At 36.9% G+C, this 19162-nt stretch overlaps 1 protein-coding gene across 1 annotated transcript in view; it reads left to right on the forward strand.

Annotated features, from left to right (window-relative positions):
- The window catches only part of FAM114A2 (family with sequence similarity 114 member A2), a 38198-nt gene extending 21563 nt beyond the window's left edge, over positions 1-16635 (forward strand). Inside the window, exons 10-14 of the mRNA XM_060008477.1 lie at positions 20-142; positions 630-769; positions 3738-3810; positions 12959-13012; positions 15302-16635. Coding sequence (XP_059864460.1) covers positions 20-142; positions 630-769; positions 3738-3810; positions 12959-13012; positions 15302-15403 — 492 coding nt within the window. The 3' untranslated portion in view covers positions 15404-16635. The remainder of the gene's footprint in view (positions 1-19; positions 143-629; positions 770-3737; positions 3811-12958; positions 13013-15301) is intronic.
- The last annotated feature ends 2527 nt before the right edge of the window (positions 16636-19162 follow it).

Consider the following 19162-nt stretch of genomic DNA (forward strand, 5'->3'; position numbering starts at 1 on the left):
TAATCTTTTTCTTATTTAGGCAAGAAATACAGCCTGTGAATGGATCAGGACATCTCTGGCCAAACCATTAGAAGAGAAGGAAGAAGGAAAAAAACAGTTGGAAGCAGAAGAAATTGAGCAAATCAATAACAATTCAATAGAGGTAATGAAAACAACTAAGGCTTTTTTTTTTTTCAATGTGGTATCGCAGTTAGGGACGTAAGCACCTATTTTGTTGTACTGCTATCCATAATTTCTACCTTGTGATCCAAGATCGCAACATCTTAGTTCTAGACTATAGGATGCAAGGAGTGAAGAAAAAGAGACAAAGGGTGCATGTATGTGGCGTCATGAGAAGGTTCCCAGAAGCTGCACATGACACTTTTTATTCAAATCTTTTGGCTAAAACTTAGTCACATGGTCACACCTGACTTCAGGGGAGCCTCTGTTTTTATAGCTATGAGCCCAGTTATAAAATTATATAGCTACTATGGAAGAAAAGGAGGTTTATTGAAGGGCAGCTATTAGTCTCTGTTGCTTTCAAGATATTGTATACTTCAGTATGGGAGAAGCAGGGTGGTGTCATTTCCTCTTGTATTAAAAAAAACAATGCTCTGTGTTGTTATGCTTTGTTTTGTTTTTCCGTCCAGGATATCCATGCATTTGCAATCAGGAGCCTAGCAGAACTGACTGCCTGCTCAATTGAACTGTTTCACAAAACAGCGGCTCTGGTTCTGCATGGCAGGAAGCAGGAAGTAACAGCCATAGAAAGGAGCAGAGCCCTTTCCCAGTAAGTGTAATGAGTATCCCTCTAAATGATACAGTTTGCTGAAAGAGCTTTCTCAGTTTCTTTCCAAAGTTTTAGAAACTTTCCTCTCAGTAAGATGCTGTTCACATTGCACCATTCACATCTTAGAGGTTTGTTCATTTTGGGTTTTAGTTAATAAGTAGCCAAGGGTGTTGTTTATTTTCATTGAGCCATAAATCTATATTATAAATCTGCCCTTTTTTATTAACCAACTCATACTCGGAAAACTAGTTTGTTTTTTTTCAGGTCACTGACCTTAATTGAAGTAGAATTTTGCATAAGTGAAAACAGAAAATAGTTCTAATAACCTCAGTTCTTAATAACAGTTGTTGGTTATTGAGTGCTAATTATATGCCAGGTGCCATGCTAAGGGATTTATGTGTATCATTTCTAATCTTTAAAAACAACCCTCAAGATAAATAATCAGTCCAGCTTTAAAAATGAGGAAACACAAACATAAGAGAAGTTAAGTAAATTATGCCCCGGTTGTGCAGACTGGGATTTAAACCCAGGTCTATCTAAGTTTCAAACCGTATTTTTCCAGTATATTGCTGGTTTTGAACAAAAATTTGAAAAATGATAGAATGTAGGTAGTCACAGGAGGAAAAAAAACCCTACTGTTTTCTAAATAAATCTCCTAATTAAATAATGAGAATTTTCATTGGAGGAAAAAACATGATGTTCTCTCGGACATTGATGTTCTCTCGGCCATTTCTTCACCTACGGTTTCACTGCCCCTCTACAACATCCCGTAAGGAGGGGCCTTTGATGTTCTCTCAGCCATTTCTTCACCTACGGTTTCACTGCCCCTCTACAACATCCTGTAAGGAGGGGCCTAGTTTTGTCTTAAACATCCTTAGGATGAGGGATTCACAATCCCAAAGCAGACTATTCTTTGGAAAACTAGCTATTTCCACTGCATGGAATGCTCTTCCAGTCATGGCTCTTTCCTTCACTGAATTTCCTTTACTTCTTAGAGGGTCCTTTTTCACCACCCTATCTAATACTATCTTCTACCATTTTCTCATTCTTTTTTTCTTTTCTCTAACTCTAATTCACTATTACATTGATCAGTTTAACCTCCTCAAGGGTAGGATTTTTATTTTGTTTTTTAATTTATTTTTTAATAAAAAAATGTCTTATAAAATTTTTGAAGGTTACCTTCCATTCACAGTTATTACAAAATATTGGTTATATTCCCCATGTTGTTATTACAAAATATTGGCTATATTCCCCATCCTTGAGCTTGCTTGTCTTACACCCAGTAGTTTGTACCTCTCACTTCCCCACCCCTATATTGCCCCTCCCTCCCTCTCCCCACTGGTAACCACTAGTTTGTTCTCCATATCTGTGAGTCTGCTTCTTTTTTGGTATACTCACTAGTTTGTTGTATTTTTTTAGATTCCTCATATAAGTGATTTCATACAGTATTTGTCTTTCTCTGTCTGACTTATTTCACTTAGCATAAATGCCCTCCAAGTCCGTCCATGTTGCTGCAGATGGCAAAATTTCGTTCTCTTTTATGGCTGAGTAGTATTCCATTGTGTATATATACCACATCTTCTTTATCCATTCATCTGTTGATGGACACTTAGGTTACTTCCGTATCTTGGCGATTGTGAATAATGCTGCTGTGAACATTGGAGTGCATGTATCTTTTCGAATTAGTGTTTTTGTTTTTTTGATATATACCCAGGAGTGGAATTCCTGGGTCATATGGTAGTTCTATTTTTAGTTTTTTGAGAAACCTCCATACTACTTTTCACAATGGCTGCACCAATTTACATTCCCACCAACAGTGTACAAGCGTTCCCTTTTTTCTATATCCTCACCAACATTTGTTATTTGTGTTCTTTTTGTTGACAGCCATTCTGACAGGTGTGAGATGATATCTCGTGTGGTTTTTTGTTTGTTTTTTAAATTTTTATTGGTGTATAGTTGATTTACAATGTTGTGCTAGTTTCAGCTGTACAGCAAAGTAAATCAGTTGTACATATACATACATCCATTCTTTTTTTTGGAGATTATTTTCCCATGTAGGCTATTGCAGAGTATTGAGTAGAGTTTCCTGTGCTATACAGCAGGTTATTATTAGTTATCTATTTTATATATAGTAGTGTGTATTCACCAGTCCCAACCTCCCAGTTTATCGCTTCACCCCCACCACCCCCCCGCTCCACATCCCCTGGTAGCCATAAGTTTGTTTTCTACATCCATGACTCTACTTCTGTTTTGTAAATAAGTTCATTTTTACTCTTTTTTTTTAAGATTCCACATATAAGCAATATTATATGATATTTGTCATTCTGTGTCTGACTTACTTCACTCAGTATGACGATCTGTAGGTCCATCCATGTTGCAGCCTCATGTGGCTTTGATTTGCATTTCCCTGTTACATTTTCGAATTCTTTACTTGCTTTCATATCACCATCTAGTACATATTATATATATAAATATATGTATACTTTTGTGTGTGTATAAATGTATACATATATAACTATAAACATATACAAACATCCATCTCTTTCTATATTTATAGTATCCCTGTCAATCAGCAAGTAAGTTAGTATTCATGAAAACTGGTGCTTTGCTTGTTTACTAATATATCCCCAGTGCTCAGAAGTACCTGGTACATAGAAGCCTTTCAGTAAGTATTTGTCGAATGAATGAATAAATATTTAATTTAACTATATTTCTAAATGGAATGTAGGATCTTTTAAGTACGACCTTGTCTCCTTAAAATGTATCTTAGTTATTTCCTTTGATTTAATTTGAAAGCATAGTATTTTCTAGAGAATTTTGTAGAAAAGTATTTCTCTAAGGACTGAACCTTCTCCTCCTATAACATGGGTCCCCATATATGTAGTTGAACATATATGGGGACCTAGGACCTGTTGGAACATATATGGGGACCTAGGACCTGTTTCTCCTTTTTTCCCTTCTTTCCTAGGATGACAGTTGTGTTGTGTAAAGAGTTGTCCTCTCTGTCTAAAGAGTTCACCACCTGCCTAACAACTGCTGGGGTAAGAATTCATGATTTTTATTGGGCTAATGTCTGTTTTGTTTTATTTTTAGAACAGCTTTATTAAGATATAGTTTACATATCATAAAATTTTTCCCATTTAAGTGTACGTTTCAATGGTTTTTAATATATTTACAGAGCCATGCAACAGTCACCAAAATCTAATTTTAGATCGTTTTCATCATCTCCCAGAAAACCTCATACCATTGGCAGTCACTTACCATTCCCTTCCCCTCCACATTCTTCTCGCCTTAAGCAACACTAATCTACTTTCTGTCTATAGATTTGCCTATTCTGGGCATCTAATATAAATGGGATCATACAATATTATGGTATTTTGTGTCTGTTTTCTTTCACTTAGCATAATGTTTTTGACGTTCATCCACATTGTATCAGTATTTCCTTTTATTACCTAATAACATTCTATCATATGGATATATACCACATTTATCTATTCATCAATTGATAGACATTTGGATTGTTTACTCTTCTTGGTTGTAATGAATAATGTTACTATGAGCATGCATGTATGTTTTTATTTCTCTTGGGTGGATAGCTAGGAGTGGAATTTCTGGGTCATATGGGTAATATGGACCATTAAGGAACTGTCAGACTGTTTTCCAAAGTAGTTGCACCATTTTACACCCCTGCCAGCAATGTATGAGAGTTCCAATTTCTCCACATCCTTGTTGACACTTGCTATTGTCTGGTTTTGTGTTTTTGTTTTTGTTTTTTAAACTTTTACCAGACCTAGTAGGTATGAAGTGTTATCTCATTATGGGTTTTATTTGCATTTCCCTGATGGCTGATGATGTTGAGCATCTTTTCACATGCTTGTTAGCCATTTGTATGTCTTCTATAGAGAAGTATCTTTTCCAGTCCTTTGCCTATTTTTAAATTGGGTTGTCTTTTTATTATTATTTTATAAATTTGGTTTTTTATTTTATAATTTATTCTGATTTTAATTATTTGTCTTTTTATTCTTTACTATTTATTATTGAGTTATAGAAGTTCTTTATTTTCTCTGGATACAAGTTCCTTACCAGATATATGGTATGCACATATTTTCTCCCAGTCCATGGGCGGTCCTTTCACTTTCTTGATAGTGAATAGTGATAGAGTCCAACTTGTCAATATTCTCTTTTATCACTTGTTCTTTTGGTATTGTATCTAAAGAATCATTGCCTCACCCAAGATCATGAGGATTTATTCATGTTTTTTTCTAAGAGTCTTACGTTGCAGCTCTTATGTTTACATCTATTATATATTTTGAGTTAATTTTTGTGTATGGTGTGAGGTAGGGACCCAACATTTTTTTTTTCATGTGGCTATCCAGTTGTCCCAGCACCATTTGTTGAAAAGTTTCTCCTTGTTGAATTGTCTTGGCCCTTTTTGTCTAAAATCAATGGACCATAGTCATAGGGATTTGTTTCTGGGCTCTTATTTCAGTTCCATTGATCTGTGGTATCCTATGCCAGTGCCATACTGTCTTGATTTCTGTAGCTTTGTAGTAAGTTTTGAAATCAAGAAGTGTAAGTCTTCCAACTTTCTTCTTCTTTTTCAAGATTTTTTTGTCTATTGGGGGCCCTATGCATTTCCATATGAATTTTAGGATCAGTTTGTCTATGTCTAACTGAATTTTGCAACTCGTTGTTCTTTTTTATACAGTCTTCAATATATTTTGTGCTGCTCGCTCTCAAGACCTGTACTGAGAATGTAGACCTTGATAAGATAAAAATCCCAAAGTTGGATTCTAGTTTAAAGGGGCAGCGCCTTACTTAGACTATGGCAACTCTCATATTTTGCAGTTGCCAGCCAGTAGGAGAGTTGTAATTAAAGCTAAAGTTTTTTTGTTTTGTTTTAAGGAATTGTAAAAATTTACTGAAAGTGTGTGAACTATGGAAGATGATTCAGACATCAGTAATCATGAATTGGCATAAAATCAAGGGCATTTGAAATGGACAGATAAAAATCACTTTGTAGTACACCAAACACATACATACAGAGAACAGATAGGTGGTTGCCAGAGGCAAAGGTGGGGGCTGGGTGAAATGGGTGAAGGGGATCAAAAGGTACAAACTTCCAGTTATAAAATAAATAACGTACAGCATGTATAGCATTGGGGATGTCATGTATGTCATGATACCTATAGTTAATAATACTGTATTGCATATTTGAAAGTTGCTAAGACAGTAGATCTTAAAAGTTGTCATCACGAGAAAAAAAATTACTTCACTGTGTATAGTGATGGATGTTGACTGGTCTTATTATCATCACTTTGCCATGTATGCAGATAGTAAATCATTAGTTTGTACATATGCAATTAGTATAGTGTTGTATGTCAGTTATACCTCAATTAAAAAAAATCAGCTCGTAGTTAAGGGTATAAGGGTCAGTGTGGCAGCAAAGTTATTCTGGGCCCTTAAATTTATTTTAGTTAAGAGCATGGCCCAAATTAATTCTTCTCACTTTGAGTTTAGATTTTTCCTATAAGGGATAATTCTGTGATATAGTTTCTCTTTTCCTCTTAGTATTTTCTTTAAAAGAGCTTCTGGGTTTCCTGAAGTTAATCTTCTGAGGCTAAAGTTTTCCATGTGTTTCATAAAGATACTTTAACCCAGCAAGTCAACTCTAAGGTGCTAACACATGCAAGTATTAAATTTGCATTATTTGTCTCCACATTTTCCAAACAGCCCATCTTAAAAACGAGTTGAGTATTTTGAGCGCATGTTTCATATCTGTATATTTTGTTTTAAAATTTTTCTAAAGTTTTTGTGGTCAAATATACCATTTCTATCTCCCTTCCAAAATGAATATACTTTTTAAAGTTAGTAAAAACTACAAAGGCAGGGCTTCCCTGGTGGCACAGTGGTTGAGAGTCTGCCTGCCAATGCAGGGGACACGGGTTCGTGCCCCGGTCCAGGAAGATCCCACATGCCGCGGAGCGGCTGGGCCCGTGAGCCATGGCTGCTGAGCCTGCGCGTCCAGAGCCTGTGCTCCGCAATGGGAGAGGCCACAACAGTGAGAGGCCCGCGTACCGAAAAACAAAAACAAACAAACAAAAAACTACAAAGGCATACACTCTCAATTTGGATAGAAGGAAATTTAAAGCCCTTCTTGAGTCTGATCCAGACTTTGTCTATGCTTATATTTATATTTGGGTATGTGTGGGTGTGTTTCAAAGTGCAGTCATACTTTATTTATTTTTGAATTTTTGAATTCTATTTAATGTATTTTTTTATACAGCAGGTTCTTATTAGTTATCCATTTTATACATATTAGTGTATACACGTCAATCCCAATCTCCCAGTTCATCACACCACCACCACCACCGCCCACATCTTTCCTCCCTTGGTGTCCATACATTTGTTGTCTACATCTGTGTCTCAGTTTCTGCCCTACAAACCGGTTCATCTGTACCATTTTTCTAGGTTCCACATATATGCATTAATATACAATATTTGTTTTTCTCTTCCTGACTTACTTCACTCTGTATGACAGTCTCTAGATTCATCCACGTCTCTACAAATGACCCAATTTCGTTCCTTTTTATGGCTGAGTATTATTCCATTGTATATATATATACCACATCTTCTTTATCCATTTGTCTGTCGATGCGCATTTAGGTTGCTTCCATGACCTGGCTATTGTAAATAGTGCTGCAATGAACATTGGGGTGCATGACTCTCTTTGAATTATGGTTTTCCTGGGTATATGCCCAGTAGCGGGATTGCTGGGTCATATGGTAATTCTATTTTTAGTTTTTTAACGAACCTCCATCCTGTTCTGCATAGTGGCTGTATCAATTTACATTCCCACCAACAGTGCAAGAGGGTTCCCTTTTCTCCACACCCTCTAGCATTTGTTGTTTGTAGATTTTCTGATGATGCCCATTCTGACTGGTGTGAGGTGATACGTCATTGTAGTTTTGTTTTGCATTTCTCTAATAATCAGTGATATTGAGCAACTTTTCATGTGCTTCTTTGCTATCTGTATATCTTCTTTGGAGAAATGTCTATTTAGGTCTTCCCCATTTTTGGATTGGGTTTTTTTTTTTTTTAATATTGACCTACATGAGCTGTTTATATATTTGGGAGATTAATCCTTTGTCCATTGATTCATTTGCAAATATTTTCTCCCATTCTGAGGGCTGTCTTTTCGTCTTGTTTGTAGTTTTCTTTGCAAAAGCTTTTAAGTTTCATTAGGTCCCATTTGTTTATTTTTGTTTTTATTTCCATTACTCTAGGAGGTGGATCAAAAAGGATCTTGCTGTGATTTATGTCAAAGAGTGTTCTTCCTATGTTTTCCTCTAAGAGTTTTATAGTGTCTGGTCTTACATTTAGGTCTCTAATCCATTTTGACTTTATTTTTATGTATGGTGTTTAAGGAGTGTTCTAATTTCATTCTTTAACATGTAGCTGTCCAGTTTTCCCACCACCACTTACTGAAGAGACTGTCTTTTCTCCATTGTATATCCTTGCCTTCTTTGTCATAGATTAGTTGACCATAGGTGCATGGGTTTATCTCTGGGCTTTCTATCCTGTTCCATTGATCTATATTTCTGTTTTTGTGTCAGTACCATATAGTCTTGATGACTGTAGCTTTGTAATATAGTCTGAAGTCAGGGGGTCTGATTCCCCCAGCTCTGATTTTTTTCCCTCAAGAGTGCTTTGGCTATTCGGGGTCTTTTGTGTCTCCATACAAATTTTAAGATTTTTTGTTCTACTTCTGTAAAAAATGCCATTGCTAATTTGATAAGGATTGCATTGAATCAGTGAATTGTTTTGGGTAGTATAGGCATTTTCACAATATTGATTCTTCCAGTCCAAGAACATGGTATACCTCTCCATCTGTTTGTATCATCTTTAATTTCTTACATCAGTGTCTTATAGTTTTCTGCATACAGGTCTTTTGTCTCCCTAGGTAGGTTTATTCCTAGGTATTTTATTCTTTCTGTTGCAGTGGTAAATGGGAGTGTTTCCTTAATTTTCTTTCAGATTTTTCATCATTAGTGTATAGAAATGCAAGAGATTTCTGTGCATTAATTTTGTATCCTGCAACTTTACCAAATTGATTGATTAGCTCTAATAGTTTTCTGGTGGCATCTTTAGGATTCTCTATGTATAGTATCACGTCATCTGCAAACAGTGATAGTTTTACTTCTTCTTTTCCAATTTATATTCCTTTTATTTCTTTTTCTTCTCTGATTGCTGTGGCTAGGACTTCCAAAACTATGTTGAATAATAGAGGTGAGTGTGGACATTCTTGTCTTGTTCCTGATCTTAGAGGAAATGCTTTCAGTTTTTCACCATTGAGGATGATGTTTGCTGTTGGTTTGTCATATATGGCCTTTATTATATTGAGGTAGGTTCTCTCTATGCCCGCTTTCTGGAGAGCTTTTGTCATAAATGGGTGTTGAATTTTGTGAAAAGCTTTTTCTACATCTATTGAGATGATCATATGGTTTTTATTCTTCAGTTTGTTAATATAGTGTATTGCATTGATCTGTTTGCATATATTGAAGAATCCTTGCATCCCTGGGATAAATCCCACTTGATCATGGTGTATGATATTTTTAATATGTTGTTGGTTTCTGTTTACTAGTATTTTGTTGGGGATTTTTGCATCTATATTCATCAGTGATATTGGTCTGTAATTTTCTTGTTTAGTAGTATCTTTGTCTGGTTTTGGTATCAGGGTGATGGTGGCCTCATAGAATGAGTTTGGGAGTGTTCCTTCCTCTGCAATTTTTTGGAATAGGTTGAGAAGGATGGGTGGTAGCTCTTCTCTAAATGTTTGATAGAATTCACCTGTGAAGCCATCTGGTCCTGGATTTTTGTTTGTTGGAAGATTTTTAATCACAGTTTCAATTTCGTTACTTGTGATTGGTCTGTTCATATTTTCTATTTCCTCCTAGTTCAGTCTTGGAAGGTTATACCTTTCTAAGAATTTGTCCATTTCTTCCAGGTTGTCCATTTTATTGGCATAGAGTTGCTTGTAGTAGTCTCTTAGGGTGCTTTGTATTTCTGCGGTGTCTGTTGTAACTTCTCCTTTTTCATTTCTAAGTTTACTGATTTGAGTCTTGATGAGTCTGGCTAATGTTTATCAATTTTGTTTATCTTCTCAAAGAACCAGCTTTTAGTTTTATTGATCTTTGCTATTGTTTTCTTTGTTTCTATTTCATTTATTTCTACTCTGATCTTTATGATTTCTTTCCTTCTGTTAACTTTGGGTTTTGTTTGTTCTTCTTTCTCTAGTTCCTTTAGGTGTAAGGTTAGATTATTTACTTGAGATTTTTCTTGTTTCTTGAGGCTTGTATTGCTGTAAACTTCCCTCTTAGAACTACTTTTGCTGCATGCTATATAGGTTTTGGATTGTCATGTTTTCATTGTCACTTGTCTCTAGGTATTTTTTGATTTCCTCTTTGATTTCTCCAGTGATCTCTTGGTTATTCAGTAATGTATTGTTCAGCTTCCATGTGTTTGTGTTTTTTACGTTTTTTCCCTGTAATTGATTTCTAATCTCATAGCATTGTGGTCAGAAAAGATGCTTGATATGATTTAAATTTTCTTAAATTTACTGAGGCTTGATTTCTGACCCAAGATGTGATCTATCCTGGAGAATGTTCTGTGCGCACTTGAGAAGAAAGTGTAATCTGCTGTTTTAGGAATGAATGTCCTATAAATATCAATTAAATCTATTTGGTTTCTTGTATCATTTAAAGCTTCTGTTTCCTTATTAATTTTCTGTTTGGATGATCTGTCCATTGGTGTAAGTGAGGTGTTAAAAGTCCCCCACTATTACTGTGTTACTGTTGATTTCCTCTTTTATAGCTGTTAGCAGTTGCCTTATGTATTGAGGTGCTCCTATGTTGGGTGCATATATATTTATAATTGTTATATCTTCTTCTTGAATTGATCCCTTGATCATTATGTAGTGTCCTTCCTTGTCTCTTGTAACATTCTTTATTTTAAAGTCTGTTTTATCTGATATGAATATCGCTACTCCAGCTTTCTTTTGATTTCCATTTGCATGGAATATCTTTTTCCATCCCCTCACTTTCAGTCTGTATGTGTCCCTAGGTCTGAAGTGGGTCTCTTGTAGACAGCATATACATGGGTTTTGTTTTTGTATCCATTCAGCGAGCCTGTGTCTTTTGGTTGGAGCATTTAATCCATTCACACATTTAAGGTAATTCTCGATATGTATGTTCCTATTACCATTTTCTTAATTGTTTTGGGTTTGTTTTTGTAGGTCCTTTTCTTCTCTTGTGTTTCCCACTTAGAGAAGTTCCTTTAGCATTTGTTGCAGAGCTGGTTTGGTGGTGCTGAATTCTCTTAGCTTTTGCTTGTCTGTTCAGCTTTTGATTTCTCCATCGAATCTGAATGAGATCTTTGCCGGGTAGAGTAATCTTGGTTGTACGTTCTTCCCTTTCATCACTTTCAATATCTCATGCCACTCCCTTCTGGCTTGTAGAGTTTCTGCTGAGAAATCAGCTGTTAACCTTATGGGAGTTCCCTTGTATGTTATTTGTCATTTTTCCCTTGCTGCTTTCAATAATTTTTCTTTGTCTTTATTTTTTGCCCATTTGATTACTATGTGTCTCGGCATGTTTCTTCTTGGATTTATCCTGTCTAGGACTCTCTGCACTTCCTGGACTTGGGTGGCTATTTCCTTTCCCATGTTAGGGAAGTTTTCAACTATAATCTCTTAAAATATTTTCTTGGGTCCTTTCTCTCTCTCTTCTACTTCTGGGACCCCTATAATGTGAGTGTTGTTGCTTTTAATGTTGTCCCAGAGGTCTCTTAGGCTGTCTTCATTCCTTTTCATTCTTTTTTCTTTATTCTGTTCCACAGCAGTGAATTCCACCATTCTGTCTTCCTGGTCACTTATTCGTTCTTCTGCCTCAGTTATTCTGCTATTGATTCCTTCTAGTGTATTTTTCATTTGTTATTATATTGTTCACCTCTGTTTGTTCTTTAATTCTTCTAGGTCTTTGTTAAACATTTCTTGCATCTTCTGTATCTTTGCCTCCATTCTTTTTCTGAGGTCCTGGATCATCTTCACTATCATTATTCTGAATGTTTTTTTCTGGAAGGTTGCCCATCTCCACTTCATTTAGTTGTTCTTCTGGGGTTTTTTCTTGTTCCTTCATCTGGTACATAGCCCTCTGACTTTTCATCTTTTCTATCTCTCTGTGAATGTGGTTTTTGCTCCACAGGCTGCAGGATGGTAGTTCTTCTTGCTTCTGCTGTCTGCCCTCTGGTGGATGAGGCTATCTAAGAGGCTTGTGCAAGTTTCCTGATGGGAGGGACTGGTGGTGGGTAGAGCTGGCTGTTGCTCTGGTGGGCAGAGCTCAGTAAAACTTTCATCCGCTTGTCTGCTGATGGGTGGGGCTGGGTTCCCTCCCTGTTGGTTGTTTGGCCTGAGGCGACCCAACACTGGAGCCTTCCCCGGGCTCTTTGGTGGGGCTAATGGCGGGTTCTGGGAGGGCTCACGCCAAGGAGTACTTCCCAGAACTTCTGCTGCCAGTGTCTTTGTCCTCACAGTGAGACACAGCCACCCCCGTCTCTGCAGGAGACCCTCCAACACTAGCAGGTAGGTCTGGTTCAGTCTCCCCTGGGGTCACTGCTCCTTCTCCTGGGTCCTGATGCACACACTACTTTGTGTCTGCCCTCCAGGAGTGGAGTCTCTGTTTCCCCCAGTTCTGCCAAAGTCCTGCAGTCAAATCCCGCTAACCTTCAATGTGTGATTCTCTAGGAATTCCTCTTCCCGTTGCCGGACTCCCAGGTTGGGAAGGCTGACGTGGGGCTCAGAACCTTCACTCCAGTGGGTGGACTTCTGTGGTTACATGTTCTCTGGTTTGTGAGTCACCCACCCAGCAGTTATGGGATTTGATTTTATTGTGATGTGCCCCTCCTACCATCTCATTGTGGCTTCTCCTTCGTCTTTGGATGTAGGGTATCTTTTTTGGTGAGCTCCAGTGTCTTCCTGTCGATGATTGTTCAGCAGTTAGTTGTGATTCCGGTGCTCTCGCAGGAGGGAGTGAGAGCATGTCCTTCTACTCCGCCATCTTGAACCAATCATCATATTTTACCTATTGTTTTTTAATGTGCTATGCTCGCTTAACACATTATCCTTTGTTCTAGGTCAAGGAAAAGGCAGACGTCCTTAATCCGTTAATCACTGCAGTATTTCTAGAGGTTAGTAGTACTAATTGTTTTTTAAGTCTCTAACTTCTAGGGCATTATGTATTAATAACTCTTTAAGTTTTCATTTTTTGTTTTTTTCACTAGTTTAGCGTGTTGATGCAGATATGACCAAAATGGTGTATATTTTATCATATTTCCTGTTAATTAATTATAAACCATAAAGATGAAGGTGCCAGGTAAAGTGCAGTGGAAGAAGCGGTAGGCTGTCATTACTTAGTACTACCCCTTTGTAATTAATGGACAATTCTCATTAATGAAACATCTTCTGGAGACTAGCTAGTAAACATGATGCGCTGAAAATTACAAATAGGCTAGCACTGCTCCTTAAAGGAGTAAGGTTTATGCAGAGGAGATTAGTTACAAAACAAAACAAAAGAAAACAAAACATTTTGTCATTTTCTTGCACAGAAATTTGCTTTATTATGTCAAAAAGCTACCTGTGTTTACATAATCCGTGTCAGTTCATTAGATTTAAGCAGGTAGGTGGTTTAAGTCCATGGATGGATTATATTGCTGCCATGTATGATGCTTTCTGGATTCCATGATTTAAGAACTCTATCTTAGGACTTCCTTGGTGGCACAGTAGTTAAGAATTCACCTGCCAATGCAGGGGACACAGGTCTGAGCCCTAGTCCAATGCAGGGGACGTGGGTTCGAGCCCTGGTCCGGGAAGCAGAGCAGCTAATAAGCCTGTGCACCACAATTACTGAGCTGTGCTCTAGAGCCCGCAAGCCACAACTACTAAGCCTGTGTGCCGCAACTACTGAAGCCTGCATGCCTAGAACCCATGTTACACAACAAGAAAAGCCACCGCAATGAGAAGCCCGCACACCGCAATGAAGAGTAGCCCCTGCTCGCCGCAACTAGAGAAAGCCCGCGTGCAGCAATGAAGACCCAATGCAGCCAAAAATAAATAAATAAATTTATATTGATAAAAAGAGAAAACCACAGAAGGCAGAAAAAGTGAAAGATAAAAAAAAAAAGAACTATCTTTTTTTGTGCAGAAATTTAGATGTTTGATGATTTGTTTAAAACATATTTATCTAAGTCTGAGGGGAGAAAATATATTTGATAATCAGTTAGGTTTTAAATATGAATTGAAAAAAAATTTTTGCCACCAGAGTGTTACTTCTTTAGTTTTAGATTCTTTTAAAATTACCGATGAAGAAATGCCTTTCATTCCTTAACTGCATAGTTTTCCTTTAATAGTCAGGGAAATTGTTCTGATCACTTAAGCAATTTTAAAAAATAAGTGTATGATTTAGTAGATGGCAGAGTGGTAGAGATGAAAGAAGTTTGCAAGCCAGGAGCCCAGTCCTGTCCTAGGTCTCCCCTGATTTGCACTATGACCATGGACCAGGGATTTACCTTCTTGGCAATCTTGTTATCTTTATATACAAAATAAGAGATTTAACTAGATGTGCTGTGAGGTCTCTTTTGGCTGCAAAACTTGGTATCAAACGTCACACTGAAGTTTAAACAGGGGTTCTTGCCATTGATAAATCAAAACAAGGTAAGCTCACTTGATATGGTTGCCCTTTTGTTATTAGTTGGTTGTTCTTGCTTACAGATTTGAAACACTCTTGTCCTTGAAATTATACATTTTTATTTTAAGGTAATGAACTCTTATGCTTCTGGAAAGTCAGAACTTGTCAGATATAAATGAAGTCTGGCAAACTCTGAGCATAATGATTCCAAGTTTTTCATATGTCTCTTATAGTAGACAGAAACATATCTGTACTTTATCATCTTTAAAAGCAGTATTCCTTCTTTATCTTTGTGAGCACCTGTCGCATGTTCACTGATTACGTTGAGTCCATGGAAGAAGAACAATCACAATGGACTAGAAATCCTATTGATGTAGGATTCATAGCCTTCTGAAATCCTCTTTGAGTAATTGACTAAAATGCTCTGATAGGATCTACCCATTCAATCAAGGAATAAATAAGCTTTGAATGCCGTATTTGAGCAAGACGCCAAAGAATGGCTATCACTCTAATGGGCAAGTTGGACAAAAATGGTGACATTCTTTTTTGGTGCTGTCATATCATTTTAAGAGCTAGATCAAAACAAACAAACAAACAAACAAAAAAGAGCTAGATCATTCTTTCCCCTATAAGTTTAGTGAAATGGTTAAGTATGTATTCTTATTTGCCAGGCTACAGATATAGTTAGATTGTAAAAATTAATTTGTTTTTTTTTGTTGTCTTATAATATATTTTCTCTTTTAAGTGACTGCAGTATTTTCTTTTTCTTATTTTTCAATCCTTATCCTTATAGGCATCAAACAGTGCTTCCTACATTCAGGATGCCTTTCAGCTACTTCTACCTGTGCTGGAGATCTCTCTTATTGAGAACAAGACTGAATTACCAGAGGCATGAGCTACAGGTCCAGAGGCCTTTGTCAGGACACTGAAGAACAGAGAAGATTCTAGCTGAGACTTGTGATGGCCAACAAATGCCACTCTTTTCTGGGTACCCCTGGAGAAGTGAAGGAGAAAGGTTATTTTAATATATAAAAATCCAGGCAGAAGAGCATGTTTAAGGAAGTTTGTTGCCTTCAGTGCTTGGTTGAAGTATTCAGGTCCTCACACTGCTCTTCCCAGTTGTTATAATTAATAAATTATTTGAAAAGAAGTTTTATACAAAGTTAAAAAATAATAGCTCATAAGGTTAAGGGGACACTCAGGCAAAAATATTAGTCTTTCTTTGACAAGATGCAAAACACTAAAAATTTTGCAGTGGCTGTAATTTTGCAGTCCATGGATGTAATTGGTTGTTAAGCAAGAGGAAAAGGAATTCAGTATTCTGGAATTCATGTGCTTGATCTGTTAATGCCATTTTCTTTCTCCTCTCTGTAATAAAATCTATGGCTTCAAGAAAACCGAGTATATATAAACTCTGTAATGATTACCCTTTATTACATGAATTCTTAGAATTGGTTAGAAAGTTTCATCTCCTCTTTAATTCTCAGTAGATATTTGGCATTGAAGAGAAGCTTATAGAATATACTTAGAGCCACATGAATGAACTATAGCAAGGTGCCCTTTGGCTTCAAATTGCTTACCCACCGCAAGATGACAAGCTTCAAGTTGTAGTTGACCCCCCTTTACGGGATTCATGACCAATAAATGCAATTTAGAGAAACAGTTTCATGTTTGCAGATATTCTGAGTCTCCAGGATGTTTTTCATGCATACCCGATATGCAGGATAAATTCTGTAATAGCCAACTCCAAAGGAGTGTTGAAGCTCTTTCAATGATGGGGATTTTGTTGTTTGAATATTGTTGAAGTGGACTGTAGAGTCCCATAGAAATGATGTTTATGTATAACAGGATTAAGACAGTTTATTTTTCCTCATTCTTTTTTGTTTCTTTTAATGTATTCTTTAGCATGTTTATAAATATAACTTTTATCTTTCATATCTTAAGCCTTCTTTTGCTTTGTTCAACAATCTAAAAGACTTACAGGTTATCTTCTTCCTGAAAGCTATTTTGGTATCCACTCTTTTAAAAAAAAATTCTCCAACTTTGTGGGTTTTAATGATTCAGGTAACTTTTGTGAGCTCTGCCCCTTATCTTTTAAAACCTTTAAATAAAATATAATAATCGTGTCAGTTGATCCTTTTATTTACTTTTGCAAATGTGAGCCCTGATATCTTCTCAGACCACAGAAATAGCAAAGCGAACCTATAACAGGTTGATATCAAGACTATTTCTGTGTGATCACCTTATGTGGGGTAGGGGGCAGTTTGTTAGCAAGGAGGAAAATAAGTAGATTTGGACTAAAAAGATACACCAACATCACTAAAACGTTACTCTGCTTATATTCTGTTCTAACATGATGAGAAAAGGTTTTGAATATTTCTTTTTATAGAAACATTTAACCCTTCCCAAAGTGAGTAATTCTGTAATTTCAGAAAAACAGTTGTGTTGTGGTAAGTAAAGCTGGTGTCCCCAGCCCTAATTTGTGCCTCAGGCCCAGTTGCTGTGTCTGAACCTGGATCCCTGAGGGTGGTATTTCTTGAGTAAGGTTTAGAAACTGGCCACACTACCTACTACCTGTTCAGATTCTCATATAAGGGCAGTTTGCAGTTTTTACTCTTTGATCTGGAAACACATCTAAGGTTTTTCTTTTAAGAAGAGGGGTATAGATGTGGGGGATAGAACAGTGACTTTTTATGCCTGTCCAGATTGCAGCCCTCAGTTTCACCTGTTTTAGATTAGACCTTACAAAAGGCCATTGTGAGTCACTGTCTCTTCTTTCTCTCTCATCCCTCTCATCAGGTTTGCCCACCCACTCACATGTGTTTTAGTGGATTTAGGAGACCACCAATGAAATGATGAAAGGACCAATGAATTCTGAGTAACAGTTACCTACCTTTCACCTAGAATATAATGAAAAAGAATGAAAGTTCTTTGGTTCAGTAGAGTAAGGGAAGTAAGAGCATAAACATTCATTGATAGGTGGAATAGGTAGATTCAGGGGACTCATTGGAACCTGTTGGATTATGGTGATGGTTTTTGGATGGTGCATGCTTCATTATTCCATTTGGGGTGAGTACATGATGTAGTTTCCTGATGATACCTACTCTTCTGGTGCTACTTCCTTTAAATTTTTTGGTACCTAAGATTTACTGCTGTGTCATAGTATGTGCTACCTCCCCTTCCCAATTCACTTAACACCTTGATAGGTTAAATGTTCAGGTTTTACTGGATTAAATGTTTCTCTTCCTACTGTTGGGATCTTTAAAGGCTGTGATTAAAAGAGACTTTATTAACTTGATCTAAAAGAAATAGAAATTTCCATGAACTAATTCTTGTTTCTTTTTCCTTTATACAGTACCTTGGAAACACGTGAAGGACAAGCTATTTTTTCCTTACTTAATTTTGATAGGTGGTTCTTTTTTTTTTTTTTTAAGGTTAGACGCCTAGATTGACAGGTCTCTGAAATGTGAATTTGTAATTCATATCAGTGGCATTACCACAAATCTGAAATCAGGGCTGATGCGCAGATGTAAATTTTCCAGTCCTACAATCAGGAAACAAGATTTTGTGGGTTCCTCTGCTTGAATGAGGACCCTCTCTTTTGAATTTGTTTTTATATAAAGACCTATTTCAGGGAGAGATGTTTTATAAGTAGTTGCTATTGATGCCATCAGTTGAGAAATAGACATTTTTCTACACTTTTAGATGTTTTCCAAATTTAAAGGCGAGTATACTCTTCAGGTTGGAAAAACCCAGATAAAATTGTACCCACAGTGGGCTCTCAGTAAGCATGATAGTTCTTCATAAATGTCAAAGGTTGAAATCGCTTATTATGTCTTTGCAATGTGAAGCTCATTTTCATAAATGATTTAGAATGAAGCATTTGAGAAATGAGGAAGTTCTAAAAATAACAAACCTCTTAATTAATATGTCATCAAGTTCTCTGGCTAATACATGAGGAGAATTTGGAAAACTCGCCCATTAGTGTCACTTTTCAACCGCAACCTGTTCCTCACGTACCAACCAGTCACTCGTTCCTCCCTGTTTTACTTGTGACCCTTGTTATTACATCCTTTCTTGTCACTACATCATCTGGCCAAATCCCAAAGTCCCTTCATGTCTATCACTTCCCCCAATCAACTCTTCAGGGAAATTGTTTTATAAATCAGAATATTGTCTGAACTAACATGTCCTTTAGGCTGAAGGTAAAGGAAGGCTGCAGTGACGGATCAACTTCACCCTCACGCATGAATGTTGAATTTTCTAGACGTCTAAGTTTCTGACTGGCTGACTCTTGTAAGGGAGAGATACAGAGACTACAAATAGCACTGAATCATCATCTGTGTCTTCTTGTCAGCCCCACATTTTTTTCCTTCTGTGCACACGGGCCATTGCTACGCTCTTAAGCTAGTTCTAAAGAGGAAGTCATTTTCCCCATCACAACTGTGCATGCACCAGTATGCTTAATATTTTAAAACATGTTTTTAAAGTTGGAATGGGAGTAGTTTTTCACAGTGTCTACCAGGCAGTCTCAGTTGGGTAACTGGTGCACTGACTCGGCAATTTCAGCCAAACCTGTTTTAAGCCTGAATTGTCTACATAGTAATTGTAGCTGTTTATGTCAGAACTGAAGGCCTTCTCTTAAGTGTTTAGT

The sequence above is a fragment of the Delphinus delphis genome, chromosome 3, assembly GCF_949987515.2.
Source record: "Delphinus delphis chromosome 3, mDelDel1.2, whole genome shotgun sequence".
Taxonomy (NCBI): domain Eukaryota; kingdom Metazoa; phylum Chordata; class Mammalia; order Artiodactyla; family Delphinidae; genus Delphinus; species Delphinus delphis.